This window comes from Macrotis lagotis, chromosome 2, assembly GCF_037893015.1.
Source record: "Macrotis lagotis isolate mMagLag1 chromosome 2, bilby.v1.9.chrom.fasta, whole genome shotgun sequence".
Lineage (NCBI taxonomy): Eukaryota > Metazoa > Chordata > Mammalia > Peramelemorphia > Peramelidae > Macrotis > Macrotis lagotis.
This window is the reverse complement of record NC_133659.1, coordinates 252,179,995-252,202,057: the sequence shown is the minus strand read 5'-3', so window position 1 is coordinate 252,202,057 and position 22,063 is coordinate 252,179,995. Positions and strand designations below refer to the sequence as shown.

The 22,063-nt window shown below is 46.5% G+C and overlaps 2 protein-coding genes across 8 annotated transcripts in view; one reads left to right on the top strand and one right to left on the bottom strand.

The window, feature by feature from the left end:
• PDE1B (phosphodiesterase 1B) overlaps window positions 1-2,930 on the top strand; it is a 33,835-nt gene extending 30,905 nt beyond the window's left edge. For all 4 annotated transcript variants that reach the window (XM_074225713.1, XM_074225714.1, XM_074225715.1 and 1 more), the window contains 2 exons: window positions 363-483; window positions 1,418-2,930. In XM_074225713.1, coding sequence (XP_074081814.1) covers window positions 363-463 — 101 coding nt within the window. In that variant the 3' untranslated portion in view covers window positions 464-483; window positions 1,418-2,930. The remainder of the gene's footprint in view (window positions 1-362; window positions 484-1,417) is intronic.
• PPP1R1A (protein phosphatase 1 regulatory inhibitor subunit 1A) lies at window positions 154-17,340 on the bottom strand. Of its 4 annotated transcripts, none has more exons than XM_074225718.1 (7): window positions 17,149-17,307; window positions 8,175-8,235; window positions 6,770-6,807; window positions 6,536-6,599; window positions 5,744-5,902; window positions 5,240-5,346; window positions 4,410-4,499 (listed from the first exon to the last, which is right to left on the bottom strand). In XM_074225718.1, exons 1-6 carry the CDS (start codon window positions 17,230-17,232, stop codon window positions 5,240-5,242), a joined length of 513 nt encoding a protein of 170 aa, XP_074081819.1. In that variant the 5' UTR covers window positions 17,233-17,307; the 3' UTR covers window positions 4,410-4,499. The 4 variants fall into 4 exon arrangements, with proteins under 4 accessions (XP_074081818.1, XP_074081819.1, XP_074081821.1 ...); XM_074225720.1 differs by lacking the exon at window positions 5,240-5,346 and adding an exon at window positions 5,030-5,133 and having other exon boundaries at window positions 4,412-4,499; window positions 17,149-17,334; XM_074225719.1 differs by lacking the exon at window positions 4,410-4,499 and adding an exon at window positions 5,049-5,133 and having other exon boundaries at window positions 17,149-17,310.
• Between the last annotated feature and the right edge of the window lie 4,723 nt (window positions 17,341-22,063).

Genomic DNA, 22,063 nt, shown 5'->3' with positions numbered 1-22,063 from the left:
TTTTTGTTTGTTTGGCTTTTTTCTTTTTGCAAGGCAATGGGGTTAAATGATGTCCCCAAGGTCATACAGCTAAGTAATTATTATGTCTGAGGCTTAATTTGAACTCAGGTCCTCCTGACTCCAGGGCCAGTGCTCTATCACCTGCCCCCCATCTACTATTTTCTAATGGGAAAGTGAGCCTTAGGGAGACTTGCCCTGGGGTGAGGACTAAGCAGATTTTTAAGATGCTGGAAGGATTTTCTCCTATAAGATGGAGGTTAAACATGTGCCTGCCTAGAGGTGAGGTAGATGAAGTGATTCCCTGTTCTAGTTCTGGGATTTGGGAAGGTAGAACATCTGGCTCTTCTCTTTCGCTACATTAGGCATCACCAACCAGACTTCCATTGATGAGCTGTCCCCATGCGAAGAGGAGGCTCCTTCATCCCCTGCTGAGGAACTCAATCAAAATGGGAACCTGGATTAACTGCCTGGGCCCAGGCTCAGGTGAGCACAAGGCAAGGGGAGCTAGGGCTGATTCCAGCTAGTGGCGGGGGATCTCAGAATTCCTTAGGAAAGACCATCTGCCTCTGTCTACTACAAAATGCTAGAGTTAAGGGATCTTAGAAATTTAAGTTTTACAGATGGGGAAACTGAGGCCCAGAGTACTGTAGCATAGCTAAGTGTTAATAATGATCACATTAAAATAGCTCTTAAATTTCATCCTTACAATCAGGCTGGGAGGTAGTTACTATTGTCTCCCTTTTACAGATGGGGAAACTGATACTGAGGGAGGTGACTTTGCCCAAAGTCACTCAGCTAGTGTCTGAGACAAGATTTGAATCTAGGTCCTGCTGATTCCAAGCCCAGTAGAGGGTCACTTAGCTGAATGACTTGCCAAAGGTCACAGAGTAAGTTATTGGCAGAGCTGGGACTGTAATCACCAGGTGTTCTGATGCTCAGACTGGTATTCTTTCCATATTACCACATAGTCTCTCCCATTTTCATGGAAGATGAGGCTTAGATTTTTTTGTTGTTTTTGCAAGGCAGTGGGGTTAAGTGACTTGCCCAAGGTCACACCTTCAGGTAATTATTAAGTGTCTGATGTAGGATTTGAACTCAGGTCCTCCTGACTCCAGGGCTGATGCTTTATCCATTGTGCCACCTAGCGGCCCCATGAGGCTTAGAGTTTAGCCAAAAATTCCCTCTGGGGAGGAAGTCGAGCAGAGTTGTTAAATAGACTAGAAAAATGAGGAAGAATCTCCTTTTCCTCCCTCATTGCCCGCTTTGCCCTCATTTCTGACCTTGGTGAGATCTCAGGATGACATCAGCAGTTAGAGGTCAGAGAGGACCCCTGTCCCCACAGACCAGAAGGGAGGTGTCTGGGTCTGGAGGAGTACATGTAAGGGAGAGACCTTAACTACTTCTCTCTGCATCCCAGGTTTCACCATAGCCCAAAGTCGTTGACACCATCAGCACCACTCACTGGGACTGGCTCCCTCGAATGACAGATCGATCTGAGGCAGGGGAACCCAAGGGTGAAGATTGCAGATGGATGACCCCAAAGGCCAAATGTCAGAGATTGTGGGGTTGGGGGAAGGGGACATTTGGGCCTGGGCTTGAGCCTACCATTCCCTACTAAGAAGCCCCTTGCCATCCCCCAAATTGGGGCACACTTTCCTCTCAGGCAGTAGAGCCCAGGGAGCTTTGTCCAACACAGCTTCCTCTGGACTTTTCCCCCTTCCCCCAAATAACCAGGTGTCTTGTTATGGGGGAGAAGCTTCCAGGACTGTCTCTCACTCCAAAGGTTGGGGTGGGAAAATCAGTGATGCCAGCCCCCTCCAGTGCAATACTCTTCTTGCCTCCAAGTTTCTGAGCAATACATTTTGGGGGTCCCCTTGGGACCTCCATCCCAGATCTTTGCTGGCAGGTCTGGGCCCCCAGTCTCCTCCCCCTGGGAGGGGCCAGAACAGGACATGTAGATCTCCTAAAGGTGGGAAGGAAGATGATTTTCCCAATTTCCCTCATTCACCAGGCTCCTGATGAAGATGGCTTTCTATCTTTGCCTCAAGTTGTTCTGTCCCAGGTCCTTCTCTTCTCTCCTTCCCCAATCCCTTTTACTCCTAGCCTCATTTCCCTAGGTATCTCTCCTCCCTCTGCCCTTTTTTGAATGTGATATTGGAGCCAGGGGAGAGATGTGTATATGGGTACACCCCCAGGGGCTTCAGCAGCATGAGAAAGGCTGGGGACCCAACTTCTATTTGCTTTACTTGCCCTACATTGAGTCCAATGTACCCTCTCCCCACCATCAGATACCCTGGTTGGGGTGGGGGGCAGCTTCCATCTGACCAAGGTTTGTAAAGTGTTTTGAGATTTCCTGATACAAGCACTTTGTAAGAATCCCTTTAAATAGCACAAGTTCTCATGCTCCCCATAGCTACCATGGGGAAGAAACCAGGCATTTCCTGCCAGGCATGGTCACCTGGAACAAGGGTGCCCCAGAGCTTGGTTGGGCTAGTGTTTGTATAATGGCAAAGAGCAATGTGTGATCCAAAAATCCAGGATTGATGACAGAACTATATAACTAAGTCCCTGGGCCCACTCACCTCTCCCAAATGGTTACCTCCCTTGGGTAATAGTAGCCCAGGGTATCCATAGGCAGAGGGCTGGGTGGGGTGTGGGGAAAGTGACCCCCACTTCTCCCCTCCTCTCACCCCCAAGGGAAAAACCAAATCTGAGGTGACCCTGCCCTCCGTGTAAATACTGCTCAGCACATCTGTACAGTGGGCTGTGTTCCATGTGTCTTGTATCCACCATGGTTTCTTGAACATGCTGGCCTCCCCTCCTGACCCAGCATCCTCTCCCACCTGGGGACTGGGGACAGAGGCGCATGTGACTCTCCCCACCCCCTCCTTACAGACCACTCTACATCCAGAGACCAATAAAGGAGGGAGACAGGGTCTGATGTTGTCTTCATCTTTCAGTTTGAGGGGCTGGGTGCAGGTGTGGGAGATGGGGTAGGTAAGCACACAGAGGAGCAGGGACTAGGGTGGGGGTGTCTGAGTGGGTCTTTATTCTGGCCCCGAAGAGATGATCTTGGGAGAATGTCCCGAGGACCCTTGGATCTGTCTGGCAAGTTTGGGTAAGATGAAGGAAATAGCTGAATATACTTATTACCTCCACCCTCTGCCAACTTTAAATGTGAGAGTTACCTGTTACCCTCCTGGCCAGGAGTCTGATGGCACAGTCCATCTCTGTGGCATGTTGTAATGGAAAAAAAAAAGGGAGAAGAATTGGGCTCATTTGGCCCCCTCCCTGCCCCAGAGGGATTGTAGACATCACTCCATGGAGCTTGTCATTTCTTCAGCTTGCTTGGCCTACTTCACAGGGTCATTGTGAAGAAGGCTCTTTGTAAAGCAGGAAAACACAGGCTAAATCATTTGATCTCTGTTCCCACCCAACTGGAGGCCCCTAAGGTGGAGAGGCTGGGCCTAGCTTCATCTCTTTTTTGTGCTGGGTGACTCTGATGACACTGGCTTCATCTCTTTGGTCCTGTCCCTTTCATATCTTGGACAGTGGGAGGGACTGATGGGAGTGGGGCTGCGGCTTTTAAAGTCAGAGTCTGGAGAGCCTGTCCACCTGAGCATTCCCTTCCTTTGTTAATGAGCTTGACTTTCATGCTGGTTACAGACAGGGATGGAGAAGACCAAGAGGTGAATAATGGCTCCAGTCATGGTTAGCTTTGGGGCATGGGCTGAGGTGCGCGCGCACACACCCACACACACACACACACACACACACGGACAGACACACTCCTACAGAGGCCTGGACCCCTAGAATAGTAGAATCTTGGAGTCAGAAAGGGTCTTAATGGTTACCTGTTTCATCCTCCATCTGAAGCATGGAGAGCTGGCAAGGACAAGAGATAGTGATAAGCTCACAATGTAATAGCGGCTAACTCATCTGGGAGCTTGGTTTTCTTCCTGCTCTCTGCCTAGGATGCTTGCACACCTGAATTTAGATAGAAGAGGTGGCCTGAGTGGGTGGAGGGTTGTCGTACTCACTTTTGCCCGCCAGAGGGAGGCCCCAGCTAGGCTTTCTCCTTCCATGACTGCAGAGATTCCCAAGGTCATTTTGACCTTCCCCCTGCATCGGGCTATAGGGCCCAACCTATTTTCCAAAATGGCCAGAGAGAGTTTCCCCTAGGAAATGGATAGCTCTTGTGTATGTGATCCTCAGCCTTCTGGCTGGGAAGCGAAGCTGATGTCTGTCTTCTGACTTGAGTGACAGGACCGTCTTTCAGTCCCAAAAGGCTTGCTAGGAATTAGGGGAAAGGAGACAAGGCTACTGGAGGCCCTCACATTTGGGAAAGAAGAAAGGCACCAAAGGCCCAACACCAAATTTATCACTTTTTAGAAACAAGAGTTTTCCCCCAGAAGTGAAGAAATAAGAAGAAAAGAGCCAGTTTTCGAAGGGGCCCCAGCCCCTGCCTTGATTCCTGGTCAGCTTCATGGCCCTTGGACCTGTGGGTGATGGGGAGAGGGAGACAGTGAGTCAGGGGCTAAGGAATGATTTTCACTAGAGATTATATCTTGTCCAGGCCCCAGTTGTCTCCAGCTTTTGGGCCAATATCGAACTCCCCCCATTCTTTCCACATCTTCAATGTGTTTCCTTCTAGCCCTCCCACGTGTTTCACCTGGGAAAGACCAGAGAATCGGACCTGGAGGATACACTGCATACTCAGAAGGTGGATCATTTTCTCTATGTCCCTTCCCCATCAGGACCACTTCTCCCCTAGCCCATCTCTCCCCTCCACCCCAAAGATGGAAAGGAACTTTGATATTATCTAATCCAACCCCTCCCCCCAATTTCATAAGATGAGGAAACTGAGGGCCAGCGAGATGAAATGATGGGCCCAAGGTCACTCAGCCAGTGAGTGCCAGAACTGAGTTTAGTGTTTGTGGTTGTGGATTTGAACCCAGCTTTCCCCCCCCCCCATGCTGGTGCTCTTTCCACTCTCCCACCAACACTTCCATGAATCTATCTCTTTTACCTATTCCAGAGGCAGGAATTCCTTCTTGAAGTCTAACCTCAATCCCTCCTGCTGTAGCTCCAGGCCACCTACTTTGGTTTGACCCTCAGAGGTGGTGTGGGCACCTAGAACACCCCATTCAGAGGCTGAAACCCATCATTCCCTCCTTGCCCTCCCCAGCCCCCACCGACCCTGCTGTTGGGGGAGCCTCCCAGTTCCAGGGCTTATTACCTAGTCTGCCCCCCTGGAGCCTGAAGGCTGTATATGAACTGTTGGTGCCTCTGAGCTAGGTTCCTCACTGCCAGTCTCCTGGATCTTGGGGATGGATTCTGGAAGCCCTGGGGAAGGGAGAAGGGTCTGCCTTGGGGAGGGGCTTAGGGGAGATAGGTCTGCTGCTGTCCCGGATTCCCCAACTCTCCTACCCTCAACTTTGGAGGGAAGCCTAGGATCAAGTTGGACATACTCACAAAGAACTAACCTGGAGTTTTTCCAGGGGAGAGGGAAATGGAGGAAAAGGAAAGACCTGGGGAGTTTGGAGACCACTGCTAGGAATGATATGTAAATGAGATGAAAATGTATGCAAATCTCCCTGCATTGCTGAGATACTTTAGCCTTGGGACTAAAGTCTCCCCTCACCCTTTCTTTTCAAGGGAAGTCTTTTTTGATCCCCCACTCCCACAGGACTAGGGGACCGGGATGGTCCCTGGTGTTAATCCCTCCCCATCTCTCACATACTCTGGGCTGTTCCAGTGAGGCTCAGCCTAGACTCCATTTCTGTGTCTTCAGTCTCAGGCTGGCAGGACTCCTGTGTTCCTTCAATTCCCGCTGCTGCCGCCTCGGTTTCTTCCCCCTGCTGCTGCTGTCCCAGGTGATGTTCCACCATCATCTGGAGCTCTTCAGAGAATGGGGATGAGGGCAGGCAGTGACATGGAAGAAGGCATAGGTTGGATGTGCTCCTCGAGACAGTCAATCCACCCCCACCCCTATAATTCAACAATTTAAGGATTTGACACCTTGGCAGTGTGATATTGGACCCCCTGAAATTCTTTCCCTTCCATAGGACTGAAAAAAATTCATGGAATGCCAACAAGAAAGACTGGATTAGGCCACTGAAAGGACTTTCCCACAGAAAACAACAGTAAATTGAGGGAAGAGATTCTGAGAACATGAGGGATTCTCCTCTGACTAAGATGAATCATAAAATCCTATGGGATTTGGTCTTAGAGAGATTATTGTTCACCAGCCTCATTTTACAGCTGGGGAAATGGAGACTCCCAAGAAATAAAAGGACTTGCACAAAGATGTGCTGCCAGGGAGAGGCAGAGGGATGGGGCCAATGCTTCTGCAGATTCTCTTTCCCATTTTGGGAATCATTTAACTAGGAGGTCTTCTCATTCATTCCTGACTTTGGAACTCCACTTTCAGATAGAGCTCTACTTGCCTTGGGCTTGATAGATTTAAGACCTTAAGGGAAGGAGCAGAAAGGGAAATGGAAGAAGATAGGAGGGTGTAAAGGGTCACTCAAACCTTTCATCGTGGGCGTGGTCCGAGTCACCTTCTTCCGCTGCCTTGGAGACATGGACAATGCTGACTGTAAGGGACACAGAGTGAAGCTGGGACCTCTGGCCCCTAGACCTGTCCCCCTCCCTTCCCACCTTGTTTTGGTTCCTGGGGGGGGCAGCACCAGGTCCTTGCCCATTACATTTTTCCCAGGGCATAGGGAGAAGAAGGAGTTTGGTGGCATGTGGAGTATTTGCTCACCTTGAACAGAGGGTTGGGGAGCCGATCTTCATCGATTTCTTGGGAAGGAATGATACAGGAGGTAAGAATCAAAGAATTAGTAGTTGAGAATAAGAATGAAGGTTAGAAATCATTCAATTCATCTCTCTCATTTTACAAATCAGGAAATTAAGGCCCAGAGAAAGGAAGTGACTTGTTCAAGGGCACAAAATGGCTTTGTCAAGGGTCTAGGATTAGAAATCAGGACTCCTTCCTATCACCAGGATCCTATAACTCTAAAGGAAGGTGGAAAAAAAGCGCACCCAAATGGCTTGCCCCTGGTAGCAACCTTCATGTTATCAGGTTTCGTTGTGGATAGGATTTGAATTTGTCCCCTTCCAAATACTGTTCCTTACCTTCCTCCTTCAGGAATCCCTCCCTAACTACCTTCTTCAGGCTACACTGCTCTTAAGCCTCAGGCTTGTTCTTCTAGCTTGGTCCTTATATTTGGGATTCTTTTGCCCATCAGCCCAGATACTGTATGGACACACTGGTTAGTGACTTGTCCTTGCTGCTCTTGCTTCTCTACCTGTATCTAGGATAGGGCTCTGCTCATAGGCCAGCTTGGGCATGGGAAAAGAGGATAGCTTATTCTGGCTAGAGCCCTGGGCTGGGATGTAGAGGATGACGTCCAAGTTGCTTCCTCAAGTGGGGAGTGTAGCTCTAGTCTTACATTTCCCCTTTCATTCTCCTCCCATATTATTCTCTCTCTGAAGGGAGCCCTTGGAAGAGACCCTGGTGATTTGGAGTCCAGTTCTTTCCTGGCTTCCCTTTTGCCATTATTTTACTCTTTGCTTTCAAGTCTTTGGGAACTGTGAGAGGGAGTAGGAGAGGAAGGGCTCACTCCTCCACAGATGTCACTGCCTCTCTCATGGGAAAGGGGGAAGGGGAGGAGCGGCAGTATCTCAGTTACTGGAGAAACCTAGTAGGCTGTTGCTGTGGCAACTAGCAATCAGTTGACCAGCCCAATTCCTGGGAGGCCTGAGGAGGCAGGTGGTGCCCTTGCCCCTCCCAGCCCTTGCCCTCATCACATAGAAAGCAAAGGAAGTTTTCCTGCCAGCCCAGCCTGCTCTTAACGCACTCACCAGGACCTAGGATACCTTCCTCAATCTTATTTCTCTCCCTAAAACTTACCCCCACCCCCCATGAAATATAAACTTCTAGACCCTTGCTCATTGCTATTTCCAACTTTGGACACCCTATCCCCACTCCACCCCCAGTTTTTACCCTATTTCTTGGACTCAGGCATTTCACCCTCAACCTCACTTCATTCAGGAACCCCAAGAACTCCTATTCCTACCTCCAGCCCTTACTTCCCCCTGTGTCTTAGATATCCTGTTCCACAGTGGGACATATTCCCATCCTGCCCCAGGGGTTTCTGAATTACCTGGAGATGACTGGTCACTGGTCAGCACAAGGGTGGCAGGGGTGGGACGACGCCTCCGGATCTGGGTGGGGATAACAAAAGAGAGGGAGGTGGAATCTTGCCAGAGTCCCAGTGACCAAGAGTCTGGCACAAAAATGGATTTGACAATTCCATTTAACATATATCCAATATAACCACATCCAAACACAAACACACGACTGCCCTAAAACACAAAGAATGTCCATATGATGAAATGGAAAGAGCCCTAGACTAGGAATGTGTTTGAATCTCAGCCACTTACTACATCAGAGACCTTGGACAAATCATTCTGTAAATTGAGGGGATTTGATTGGATGACCTCAAAAGTCCCTTTTATCTTTAAGACTATGACATTATGATAAGTCATTCAAGCTCCTTGAAACAGTTTACTAGTCTATAAAATGAAGAAAACACTACTTACATTACCCACCTCATAGCTCTGTCATGATGATCAAATGAGACAAATGACATGAAGTGTCCTTCAAATTGTAAAGCACTCTATATCATCTATCTTTATTATTGTGTTCTGAGGATTCCATGAGCCACCTTCACACAACATAGCACTCTGGAGTCCTTTATAGTCCCCTTGAGGTTTGTATCTTTAACTGTCTGATACCTTTTTGGCTAATGACTGATCAGTCCCAACCTCAGGTTTAGCTTCTCCTGAATAACCTGGAAGCCCTCCCTACTACTGCTTCAGTTCTCCCTTCTTGACTTTTGGTCCCTCTCTTCTCAGTAGCTGCATCAATTCCAGGGATCGATGGCCAGAAATAATCTGGGAGATCAGGATGTTTTTCCTACCAAGCAGAACTATATACTCTCAGTGTGCCAGCATCTCTAGAGAGTTCCCCCATCTTCATGATACTCAGATCTTGGGGGTGACAAGGGAGTATTCCAAACATGTTAGAACAGGACAAATCAGCCCTGGCCACTTTTCAGCTCATTCTCCCAGCCCAGGCTCGTTTTCTCTTCAAGACCTTTCCAGGCTCTCTCCCCATGTCTCATCCAGTTCTTGTCTCTTTCCCCTCAGTGTTTCCAGTCCCCCATATACCAGTAGCTTTCAGGTCCTTTCCCTGAATAATCTCCCAAATCCTGTTCCTGTTCTCCTAGTGACTGCTTCTCATCCTTTGTCTTCCAGTCTCTCTTCTCTAGTATCCCCAAAGTCTTTTCTCCCAATTATTTCTTCAGACTCTCTTCCACCAGTATCCCTCAACCACTGATCCTCCTCCCTCAAGTATCACTCTCAGTCACTGAACTCCCCTTCCTCGCTACCACCCCCACCCCCCACCCTAACATTTCCCAGCCCCCTGTGAGTCTATTTTCATCTCCTTCTGGCCACTGTTTTACTAGCATTTCTTCTTATTTTCTTCCCCAGTCTCCCTTGGTCCTTCCTTAGGAATTCCCTGCTTCCCAAATTACCTTTCAGCAGCTCCTGATTAAGGCTTACAGAAAGGACTCAGAATCTAGAATCATGATAACAGTAACAACTGCCTATATTTCTCTAATGTTTCTGGGTTTATAATGTACTTAAATTCCACATATATCCTCATCTGATCCTCACAAACAATCCTTTGGAGAAGGTGGAATTAATCTTGTTATACGCATTTTGTAGATGGGGAAAACTGAAACCCAGGAAGTTATGTATATGGTCATATAAACAGTGTCAAATTTGAGGAGTCCAACCTAGGTCTTTCCAAACTCCAAGTCTAGTGCTCTTTCCATTATATGAGATTAGAGCATTGAGTGTGACTGGGAAATCTTGTCATCTAAAATAATATAATAGCCCCTTCTCTGACCTCACCCAAACTCTGCTTTTTTGCCAAGCTGTCAATAGGACTGGCTACTCTGAAAGTGACCCTTAGATATGCAGAATCCCCACTTTCTGAACATTGCATTAATGTAGATGAATGAGAGAAAGGGGCTGGATAGTACTTGGGAAGGGATTATTCCTTCCTGACAGAAACTGGAGAAGGGAGGTGGCATTGAGGTGAGGGCAAAGATTGTATCATGAAGCCAATCAATCAATAAATATTGATCAAATGACTATCTTGGACCACTGTGTATAGAGCTGGAATATAAAGACAAATGAATTTACATTTTCAAGTCCCTTAATAGTTTTTGGATCTTTATCAGCATATAAAGAATCTTCTTCCTATCCACAAAATGCCCTTCTGCTGAAGCAGAAGATTTTCAAAAAAGGACTTTCAAAAGAGGGTCAATAATGGAACAATTCAGGGGAGGGATGGGGAATGAGAGATGGGGTGGGAATAAGACATTTTCTCTCCCTGGGAGCATGTGTCTTTTTCACTGAGTTCAGTGTCTGGCTTCTTTTCTGCACCAGTTTACATTGTTGTTGTTGTTGTTCAGTCGTGACTTGTGTCTGACTTTTGGGACCCGATTTGGGGTTTTCTTGGCAAAGATACAGAAGTGGTTTACCATTTATTTCCTTTTCCATTTCATTTTACAGATGAGAAAAACCAAGGCAAATAGAGTCTTGCCCAGGGTCACACAGCTACTCACCAACTCATGTCCTCATAATAAGGAGACTTCAACATACATGTAGACCTCCCACTTATTCAATCTGTTCATCTTCCCTGACCTATTCCTCCACTCTACCTTATCTATACACAGATGGCCACACCCTTAATTTTTCTATCATTTATTAAGTCTTCCATTTTTATGAACGAGAATTGAAATTCTTTGATCACAATCTCCTATCATTCCATCTTTCTCTATGCTTTCTTCTCTCAAACCTCTTCTTCATCTTCATCATGACCTTTAATCTCTACCCCTCTGATTTCTGCCAGTTCTACTCTGGCTGTAGCCTTCTCACTTCTACATCTAGACCCTTTAGTGAACAAATTCAATTCCACACCATTCTCTAAGTTTAGTTCCCTTATTCTTTTGTCTTATTTCTGCTTGCGCCCTGGTAAACCCTAACCCTAGATCACTCCCCCATTTGTCTCCTCTTCTATTCATGCACTACTGAATGGAGCTGTGAGTCTTGGAACCATCCACACCTATGAGCTCCACTGCAAGTTTATGTTATCTAATCTCTCAACTGAACCCTCACTGAAGCAAGACAGTCCTTTTTCTCTCTTCCCTAATTTCTTCTCTATTCTGCTTCCCACAGAAGCTATATCAAATCCTATCTTTTCTCCCACACTACCTTCACTCCTCTTTCCCTCCCCCTGCCCCTCCCCACTTAGTAGGGGCTCTTATTGCATTTGACACTTTTTGTTGAGAACACTCTTTTTTCTCCTCCACATCTGACAGAAAATTATCCTCCTCATCTCACACCTTGGCTTCAGCCCCCTTATTTTTTCCTTTACTCCAGTCTCTGATGAAGATGTGGCCCTTCTCTTCACCAATGCCAATCCCTCTAGATGGGCCTTTGATCCCATTCTCTACTGCCTTCTCTAGCAGATTAACCCTATTATCATTCTGCCTCATTTAATAATCTTCCCTTTCTCCCTAACTACTCTTCTTCCCTTGGTGCCTTCAAGCACACTCAACTCTCATCTACTCTTAGACAATTCTCATGAGATCCCACTATTTTTTCTAGTTATATAAATAGTGTAAGACATAGGAAGGACTGTAACTTTTGAATCAAAGAATTAGGGTTCAAATCCTAGCCAGTCATTTTGTATATGACCTTGGGCATATTGCTTAATCTGTCTAGGTCTGAGTTTCTTATTTATTAAAATGAGAGGATTAGACTGGTCTCTGAGGTTCCTAGAGTCTAGGTTCTAGATCGATGATCCTATGATCCTCTCTTTTTTTCAGTTTAATCCCTTTGAAAAAAATCTTCTACATCATGCTCTCAAGCAGCCTCAAATGAGGCTGCTTCCTCTCAAGTTAAAATGATTATTTTATTTTTTTTAGGTTTTATTTATTTATTTATTTATTTATTCATTCATTTATTCATTTATTTATTTCAAGACAATAGGGTTAAGTGGCTTGCCCAAGGCCACACAGCTAGGTAATTATTAAGTGTCTCAGGCCAGGTTTGAACTCAGGTACTCCTGACTCCAGGACCTGTGCTCTATCCATTGCGCCACCTAGCTGCCCCAAATGATTATTTTAATTGTCAAATCTAAAGATCTCTTTTCAGTCCACATTCTCTTTGGGCAGCATGTGAAATTGTTAACTATTCTCTCCTCCTGGCTACTCTCTTCTTTCTGGGTTTACTGCTTTCTCTCAATTTTCCTAACTTTCTGTTCAGTCCTTTTCAGTCTTCTTTGCTGATTCATCATTCATGTCATATCCTGTCAGCATACCCCAAGGCTTTGTCCTGGGCTGTCTTCTGTTTTCTTTTTGCACCCTCTCTTGGTGATCTCATCAGCTCCCTTGGGTACAATTATCATCTCTATACTGATGACTCCCAGTTCTAGCCTATTCTCTCTCCTGAGCTCCAGTCCTGCATCACAAACTACCTTTTGGATGTCTCAAAGTATATATTTAATGGGCATTTCAAACTCAATACATCCAAAACAAAACTCATTATTTCTTTCCCCACATCCTCCTTATTTCCCTGCTCCCATCCTAGATCCTATGAATATCTAGCATTTAAAATTCTTCACAACCTAGTTCTGTCCTAATTTCCCCATCTTCTTAGACATTATTCTCCTCTTATTGTGTGATTCTGCCAACCATCTGGGCCAATTCACCATTCGAAACTCAGAACTATTCTTTCTTTTGTTATGCCCAGAATTCACTCTGCCCTCCCTTTGGTTCTTGGAACCTTTGGTTTTCTTCAAGGCTCAGCTTAGGTGTCACATTCTACATGAAGCCTCTTCTGATCACTCCTGCCATCATCACCAAACTACTTTGATTTCATTTTTATTTATACATACTTAGGTTGTCTTTCCCACTTAGAGTATAAGTTCCCTGAGAGCAAGGGACTGTTTTGTATCCTCATAACTTTACACTGTACCCAAGACTGTGCAAACAGTTAAATGCTTGTTGATTGATGGATGACATTTCCAGATTTCTGATTACACCAATCTGATGATATATATGTGTGTACCCACACAAACATATGGTCAGTGGCGTGTCCATCTGTGTATCCTTCATTTGTGTATCTGACTGAGTGCTGGAGGCCATTGAGGGATAGTGGAAAGAATACTGACCTTGGAGGGTAGTTTTCATTAAGTCTCTCTAGGACCTTATCTGTAAAATTACAGGTTGGATTAGGTGACTAGTGAGGTCCTTTTCAGCTCTAAATGGATAATCTTTCGTGAAGGAACCCCATATTATGACTAGATGAACTACAACCCTGCAGCCTGGAATGGAAGAAAAGGAAGATCTTCACCTTTCTAAAAATCCCAAACCCTTCCTCTTTCCTTGCTGTACATTATACAATTAAGATTACCTATGATTCTTTGCCTATTCCCTTGTTTCATTTCCCTGGCTTTTCCCCTACATCCTTTCCCTTGTCTCGACTTCTTTTTCTTTTCCCTTTGCCTCTCTCCCTTCTTTTTGCTTTTCCTGACTCTTTCCCTTTTTCCTCTTTTCCTCTTTTTTCTTTTTTCTTCTCTCTCTCTCTCTCTCTCTCTCTCTCTCTCTCTCTCTCTCTCTCTCTCTCTCCTTCCTCCCCATCCCCTCTTCCTTTTTCTTTCCTCCCCTCTTACTTTCCTCTCCCTACTTCCTTCCACTGAACTAGAATTGGCCTTGATCTTAGAGGTCATTTTGTCAAACTCCTAATTTTGCAAATAAAGAAACAGAGATCTAGGTTGAATGACTTGTCCATGGTCCCTCTGGGAGTAAGTGATAGAGCCAAGATTTGTATCCAGGTGCTTTCCTTGAGTGCAGATTGTTGCAAAATTCTGCAACTCACAAATTATGACTTTGGGTAAGTCACTGAACTCAGTTTCCTCATTTGTAAGGTGAGAAGGTTGGACTAGATCTCGGAGGTCCTTTCTAGCTCCAAGTCTTGGGATCCCTATCTATCTTGTTCCTCAGTTCATGCTAGGAATCAGTTCTGTTCTCTCCATCTCCCCCCCCCCCCCAGCTCCCATTTCTTTAAAGTCTCTCTTTAAGACCCAAGTTAGGTACTACCTCCTCCTTGCAGCCTTTCTGAATCTCTCTACTCATCAGTTTCTCCAGCTAAAATTAAATTCTCAATTTCTAGAGTTTTTATTACATATTGTCTGGATCTCTCATTTGCTCTCATCACATTCCTAATTCAAATTTCTTTGCAGAGACTATCATATCTATATCTCCCCAGTGCCCAACAGAATGCTTGGCCTATAGCAGGCTCCTTCAGCAGGGCTTCTCATTAACCTGAGCTATTCCACAGACTTCCAAAGCCTCCTCAAATCTCCCAGAAACTTCCAAGCCTGGATTTATGCCCAGACTAGTCTGGGGATGGTTGACAGACCATGTGATGACTTTGTGGTCTTCTTCCTACCTCTTGCCTCATTGGACAGAGCTCACCAAATTCCCGAGTCCTTCCCCTGGATTCGTAGCCAGGAGACAAGCTTAAATCTCTTGCCCTGTCACTTAGTGTCTGAGCAAGCTGCTTACTTTGGTATCATGGAAAGAGTGCTGAATTTGGAATCAGAAGTATGACTGTGGATTAGTCTTTTGCCATGAGTTTTCTTACCTGTAAAATGAAGGGAATAACATTTGAATTTATGATTTGACCTCTCTGGGTCTCAAAATCTAGAGAATAGGGATAATTCCACTTCTTATTTTGCAGGGTTGTGGTGAAGAAAAAGCTTTATAAACATAAAATATTGTATAAATGTGTTTTCATTATTATTTCCCTCTGAGTCTCTTCCCTTAACTTAGTCAGCTCTTCTTCTAAAGCCCTAAAACCTCAGCAGAAGAGGTTAGACTGGAGGCAGAAATGTAGACTAAGACATAGGTTTGCTGGAGCCTGGAGAGAAAGAGCTTATGTCTCTTGGCTGGCTCCCCTTACTTTTCATCTCCAGTGGCAAGTGCCCTTAACCTGGCTGCTGTTTGTTCCTCCCTAAGACTCTTCCCTTCCTCTCTTTCTCTTCCTCTTTCCAACCACACACCTGCCTCCCCCAACCACAAACAAAGAATAAACCCATGACAGTGGGATGAAAAGACCAGCTGGAGGCAGATCATGTTAGTTCTGCCTGGATCTCCACCCCCAACACACATGGTCTCTTATCAGCAGTCCCCCTCATTCTGAGGCAGAGGTCATCTTTTCTGTCTCCCTATCTTTTGGGAAATAGGAGACAAGGAAATAGGTGGAGGATGTTCATCCCTCATTAGGGACAGAGCTCTCCTCTTATTCTCCCCAACCCCACCCCTTTATTCACAGAGTTCTTCCTGAGGCCTAACTACACACTGCAGCTGGCATGGCTTTTTCAGATCATCTGAGATTCAAATATTTGGCCATCCTTATAAGACCAGGTTCTGTCCACCTCTCAGAGAATGTGGGGAGGGGAGCAGAAAAGATGTGACCTAGAGGAGGCATCTGTCCTTTCCCTCTGACCTTCCCATTATTCTAGTAGACACCAGGGGAATCCCTGCTTTGGAGACCTAAAGAGAGGTGGGGCAGGGAGGGGAAGGAGAGTGGCGTGAAAAATATTTCTGCTTTCACACATCTGGACTCTGTTTTGCCAAACAGCTGGATCAGAAAGAACATTCTCCCTTCAAAATCTCAGAGGACAGCTGGGAGTTTTTCCAGGTAGAGAGAACTCTAGACCTAATACAGAGAAGGGGGATAATGTATGCACTAGAAACCAGAACTTAGATTGGATAGATCCAGAGTTACTGAGGGCAATTCTGAGAGTCTTAGGAAGAGTATAAATGAAGTATAAAACTATGTAAATAAGCTCTGGTGACGTGTGTGTGTGTGTGTGTGTGTGTGTGTGTGTGTGTGTGTGTGTGTATAGTACTGCATGGAAGCCCATTGCCAACACAGTGGCCCCAGCCTTCACCCTTTGGTCTCTGTGTTCACTCTACCTCCCCTCTTTCTCTCTGCCAGGCTGCTCTGTGCTAAAAATAGCTCAGGTCAGGCAGCCCAAGGCCTGGCTATGTCATCTACTCCTTTGACCAGGTCCAGAGGTGGGGGGAGATCCCAGAGAACCAGGCATCATTTCATGAAGCATCCTTCTCATTTGCACCTTGTTTAACTCAGCCCCTTGCTCAGGGCCTTTTCCCCAGTCAGTCCAGTCAACTAACTATTTAAGCCTTTCTTTTGGGATAAGGGTCCAGGTATGCCTTCCTCCACCCTAGGAAAGGAGAGCTTCAGAAGACACTACATCCCTTCTCAAGATCAAGGGGAAGGTCTTTTTTCATTTTGTTTCCTGCTTAACTCTTTGTCTTCTCCAAGTCTTTGCCTCCCAACTCTGCTTCCCACCACTCTTTTGCTTCAGAGCAAAAAGCTGGGGTTACATTTTTCCTTCCTCCTTTCCTCCAACAACCCCTCCCTATTATTTTGACCCCTCTCATCAACTTAATTTCCATTCTGTGGAAGCCCTTGAGCCCCCTCCCAAGTTCCTTTAAAATAGGGGAGGAGGTGCATGATAAATGAAGGGAAAAGGCTTGTAGGGAACAGAGCCAGCAGCTTTCTTCCCATCCCCCACCTCCCCACTAAGATTGGGGAGGGAGCTAATCTGTGCCCAGTGTCTGAAGTGGGGGGCAGTGAGAAGGAGAGTGGAAGCCTCTGTCCTTGTCTCACATCGGTCCAAATGGATTTGTGGGTCTGAGGATAGGAGGGAAGGGGGGGCATCCAATTGTTAAACAGGAATCTTTTCCATCATTGCCCTTTAGCACGGGGGTGCAAAAGCAGTCCGAGGGGGCAAGAGGGGCGCCCCTTCCGGGCGCTAGATGCTCTTGCTCCCCGACTTCCCCAAAGAGCAGAAGTCTCCCTATCCTTAGCTGTGTCCAGGCGAGTCCGGCCGCCGCCTCCCCGCCCGGGGGCTGCTGCTCCGCCCCGGGGCCCTCGGCCCAACAAAGCCGCCCTGCGCCCCACCTGCTCCGCCGCCTCCGGGTCCAGGTGCGGCTCCAGTAGCGGGACAGTGAACTGGATCTTTCGGGGACTGTTGTCTTGCTCCATGGCCGGGGTGCCGGGGACGCCTGCTGGGTCCCTTCTGGCCGAAGAAGCGGGGCTGCGCGGCGGCGCGGGGGATGGGGCGCTCCCGAAGCGCCCGAGGGACCAGCCGGCTGCCTGCCGCCTGCTGCTCCGGCCCCGCTCGCCGTCCCAGCCGCTGGCCGGGCCGCCGCTCCGGCTCTGCGCTCCGATCCTCACTCCCCGGGATTCAGCCGCAGCCGATTGGCTCCGTACCCCTTCCTCCCAGAACCCCCACCCGCCCCCAAACCTTAACCCTGTCGAGCCCGCGCCAGCGGGGGTCACCACCGGGCTGCCACGGGCTGGGCGTGTGGCCTTCTGCCAAAGATAGAGGGCAAGAGGAATCCTACGAGTCCAGTCGGGTGGGATATTTATCCAGTTTGGGCAGGTTTTTAAGGGGTCACAACTGGGGCTGGGGGCGGGGGCGGGGGCGGGAACCGATGGGTGGTTTGGTGAAAATCCCTTAGGCTTCGAATTGTAGCAGGAAAAACTGAGGTTAGACAGTGGTGAGGACTTTCCATAAAGGGGTAGGGGGGGCTTTGTCTTTAGTCTCCTGAGATTGTCTAAATCTTGCTCTATAGCAGAAAGATGGGCGGGATGACCTCAGAAGGGTTTGGTAATCCTATAGTGTCACTCCTATGAAGCGATCGTGCCATGTGCTTGCGACTGGAGGAGAGGGAAGACTACGGGCTAGAGACTTAAAGGATTCAGCAATTTAGCCCGAAGGAGGAGGAGGAGGAGTGTTGTGGGGAGAGCTAACGGTGCTTGTGAAATGGATGCAGTCTTGCCCTCCTTTATTGAATTATGGGCCTTGGAAAGTGGGTGAAAAGGCTCAGCTGAGGAGACGGGAGGGTGTATCTGTCCAACCTGGATTTCCTTGAGATGAGTTTGGACCTTAGTAATGCAAAGACAGAATAAGGGGTAATTTAATGTGTAGTGTGAGGAATAGCAGTTAGACTATGGAAAGAACTTTTTAGTTAGGGAAGGAAAGGCAGTGAGGAAGATAAGGGAATCTCATTCCCAGGAGAAGGATGATAAATGGGATCTAGGAGGAGCCTGTCTCACAAAGTTCTTAAAAGTACTTTTCCTTCTTGTTATCTTGAAGGAGGCTAATTTGACTTTAAAAGGCCAATATGGAAATAAAATGTGAAATACACACACACACACACACACACACACACATATATAAATATATATATATATATATATTTATATATATGCAAACTGAAGCTCAGGAGTCTGTTACTTTCTCTCTAGGCTTTGGGGAGCAATTCTCTTTTCTGTGGGGTTATTCTGCACCCCTCTTGAACTGTCCCCACCTCCCTGGCATCTCCTTACTCTGGATCCCCTTCCACACCCACCTCCCAAAATAACCTCTGCTTTCCCTCCAACCTATCCAGGCCATATCTCTTTACACATACCTCTAGGGGCTCAGTTTTCTTCAGTACATTGTGGGGCCCTGGGTTTGGGGCAGAGGATCCCAGAGGGACTGTTGACTCCCTAGGGACTGACTAATTTTTATATTAATTGGCATCTCATTTTTCACCCCATGAACTCAAAGCACAGATTCACAGAATTCTTCCATAGCCCAGATTTCTCCTGAAGAGACCCTGGATCACTTCTGTTCCCTGGATCCTGCTGAGCTCGCTCAGCTTGGGGAAACAGCTGGCTCTGCTTCAATTACTGAGCATGACCAGCTTTTGGACCCAGTCCCATCCCCCACCCCCTCCCTACCCTCCCTCTTTCTCCCACCATCATATAACTGTGAACTGTTCTAGTTCACCAGCTGTCCATTATAGTGGGAGGGATTCAGGGGAGACCTTAGGTAGATAGAACATTTAGGGCGGGTGGAGAGCTGGCTCCCAACTTCCCAGGGAAGTTACCTTGATGTCTGTCCCCTTGGCTCTGCTCCTATTCCAATTCTTACTCCAGATAGGATTCACTACTTAGGGATATGTGTGTGTGTGTGTGTGTGTGTGTGTGTGTATGTCTGTGTGTGTATATGTGTGTATTTCTGTGTTCAGATATATTCTACTTATCTGTTTAGTTACAGAATCACAGGGTGAGAGAGTCAGAAGATGCCTTAAAATTGTCTTATTCAACCTGATCATTTTGTAGATTAGGAATGGTGATTCAGATATGTGACATGACTCGTCCAATATCAAACCAGCTGTTAAGTCTCCCTTTCTGATTCCCATTGTCTCATCTATAGGTTGGATAACTGCAACTGGTGCTGATAGGCTGGGAGGGTAGTCTCTCCAGTAGTGGGCTTTTAACTTGGATCCATCTCAGGGGATCTATCTCTTTTGAATGGGAAAAAATTACATTTCTTCTCTTTTCACCCCACCAAACTTTTGGTTTTTCTGAGGTGAGTCCCATAGATTCTACTATACTGCCTTTTTGTATGTGTCTAGGACATACAAAAAGTTAAGAACCGGGGCAGCTAGGCGGCGCAGTGGATAGAGCACCGGCCCTGGAGTCAGGAGTACCTGAATTCAAATCCAGCCTCAGACACTTAATAATTACCTAGCCGTGTGGCCTTGGGCAAGCTTCTTAACCCCATTGCCTTGAAAAAACCTAAAAAAAAAAGTTAAGAATCCCAGGTCTGGGATGCCATAGGGAGGGGTACCTAGTATCTCGATCTTTCACTACTTATTCTTTCTTTGCAATGTCTTAATCTACTTGGAAGTTCTGCCTGGGGGTCTCATCTTCATCTTCTCTGCTGTTTCCAAAAAACGTAGGTTTTCACAAAGTCCTGAAGACCAAATGATAGAGAGAAGGGGTAACACCCCCAGTTTTTTCAAGGTTTGATGTTGCAGGGGAGGATAGGATGGGAATTAGGGGACTCTGGGAACAGCAGGTGCAGGGGTGGAAATAGGGAGAGCTGATGGAGGCGGTGCTCCTAAGAGCATTTTGTGAGGGTGGGGGGGGTGTCCAGAGATGAATGTGGGCAAAGGAGTGTGGGAGGAGGAGGGAGAATATGAAATGAAGTTGTGGAGGAGTGAGGATGTGTATGTGTGAGTAAGTGTGTGCATGTGTAACTATGTGTTGTGGAGGTCTTGAAGAAAAATATAACTGTAGTTACAGGGGAGAAGAGTGAATTTTTATGCATGTAGGATCACAGGATTTATGAAGGGATCTTTTTTTTTAAGGTTTTTTTTTTTTTAGCAAGGCAATGGGATTAAGTGGCTTGCCCAAGGCCACACGGCTAGGTAATTATTAAGTGTCTGAGGTTGGATTTGAACTCAGGTCCTCCTGACTCCAGGGCCGGTGCTCTATCCACTGCCCCACCTAGCTCCCTATGAAGGGATATTAAGAGATCAATTAGCTCAACCCTATCATTTTACAAAGGAGGAGAGTGACTTGCTTAGGGTCACACAGGTGGCCTTGAGCCTCCAACTCCTGACTCTGCTTTCAGGGTTTTCCATGACACTTAGCTGCTACCTGCTCTCTCTCTCTCTCTCTCTCTCTCTCTCTCTCTCTCTGTGTGTGTGTATTAAGGGTGGGTAATGGGGTTCATTTGCTCTTGTACTATGAATATGTGTTTTTGAATTTGTCTCCATGTTTGTCTCTTGTAATAGGCTGTTGTTAGGGGCCTATCTATAAGGGATGGGGATGGGAAACCCTGCTTTGACTTCATTTAGCTGGAAGATATGCATGCCAGACTAGCTCCAGAAGTAAAGTCAGAAATAACAGAAGGGCTTCAGCACTTGGCACCAAAGGGCAACCTCAGGCAAAACTTGTACCAACTTTTCCTTTCCACCAGGCTTCTCTTTACTAGTTTTTCTAACACTGGGTTCAAAGTGGAGATCAATTTGATCTAATCAAAGATGTACATATATGCACTTTGCAAAATTATTTAAAATAACAAATGAACCCTTTCTCATCAACTCTACCCTTATCCAGCTGTTGTGGTAGGGAAAACAATCCTTTCTTAATTGGGAGAGTTTCTTTTCTCTCAGTTTGGAGCAGTATACTTATAGACTGACAAGTTCATGATGAATGGCAGTTTGCTTTTGTATTTTTAAATTGCTTTTTTTTTTTTTACTAGAAATAGCATAGAAACAAAAGCAAGCAATTAAAGAAATATATTTCCAAATGTTGACTACTAGGACTGGCAACTGAGAAGGGGATAATAAATGGTTTTCTCCCTCCCTACTCATTCCCACTGAATCTAAGGGAAAGACTGAAGTGATTCCCCTATACAGGGAAGGAGTGGGTTCTGAATTACTCAAGGGGAAAAAGCTAGGAGGGTTATTGACTAGGATCCAAGTGTCTAACTGATCACCATGCTCACCTAACCATTGCTCTGCTCTATTCCTTTCCCTATTTCCATTGCTTTCTTTCTACATTCTGACTAGCAATCTTAAGCAATTCAGGTCTGTCTTCTGCTCTGCTCCTCTCCATCCAAATGTCTTAGCAAAAGCATTTGTCTGCACCAATAGGGATGCTACCTCAAAGACTCCCAGAAAGCTCCTTCATCCTTTTGTTCCATTTGCCTGATGACCTGGACTTTTCTCACCCCCTTGAATGCCAAAGACCTTTTCAAAACTACTAGAGCTTGGAAATTTCTGCAGCTTCTGAGAGTGATCCATGTGCTTTCCCTCATTTTTGGGTCCTAATGCAACTCGGGAGCATTTTTTTTGCAAGACAATGGGGTTAAATGACTTGCCCAAGGTCACACAGCTAGGCACTTATTAAGTGTCTGAGGTCAGATTTGAACTCAGGTACTCCTGACTCCAGGGCTGGTACTCTATCCACTGTGCCACCTAGCTTCCCCATGCACATGCCCCTAGTTGCCCCAGAAGCATATTTTTGA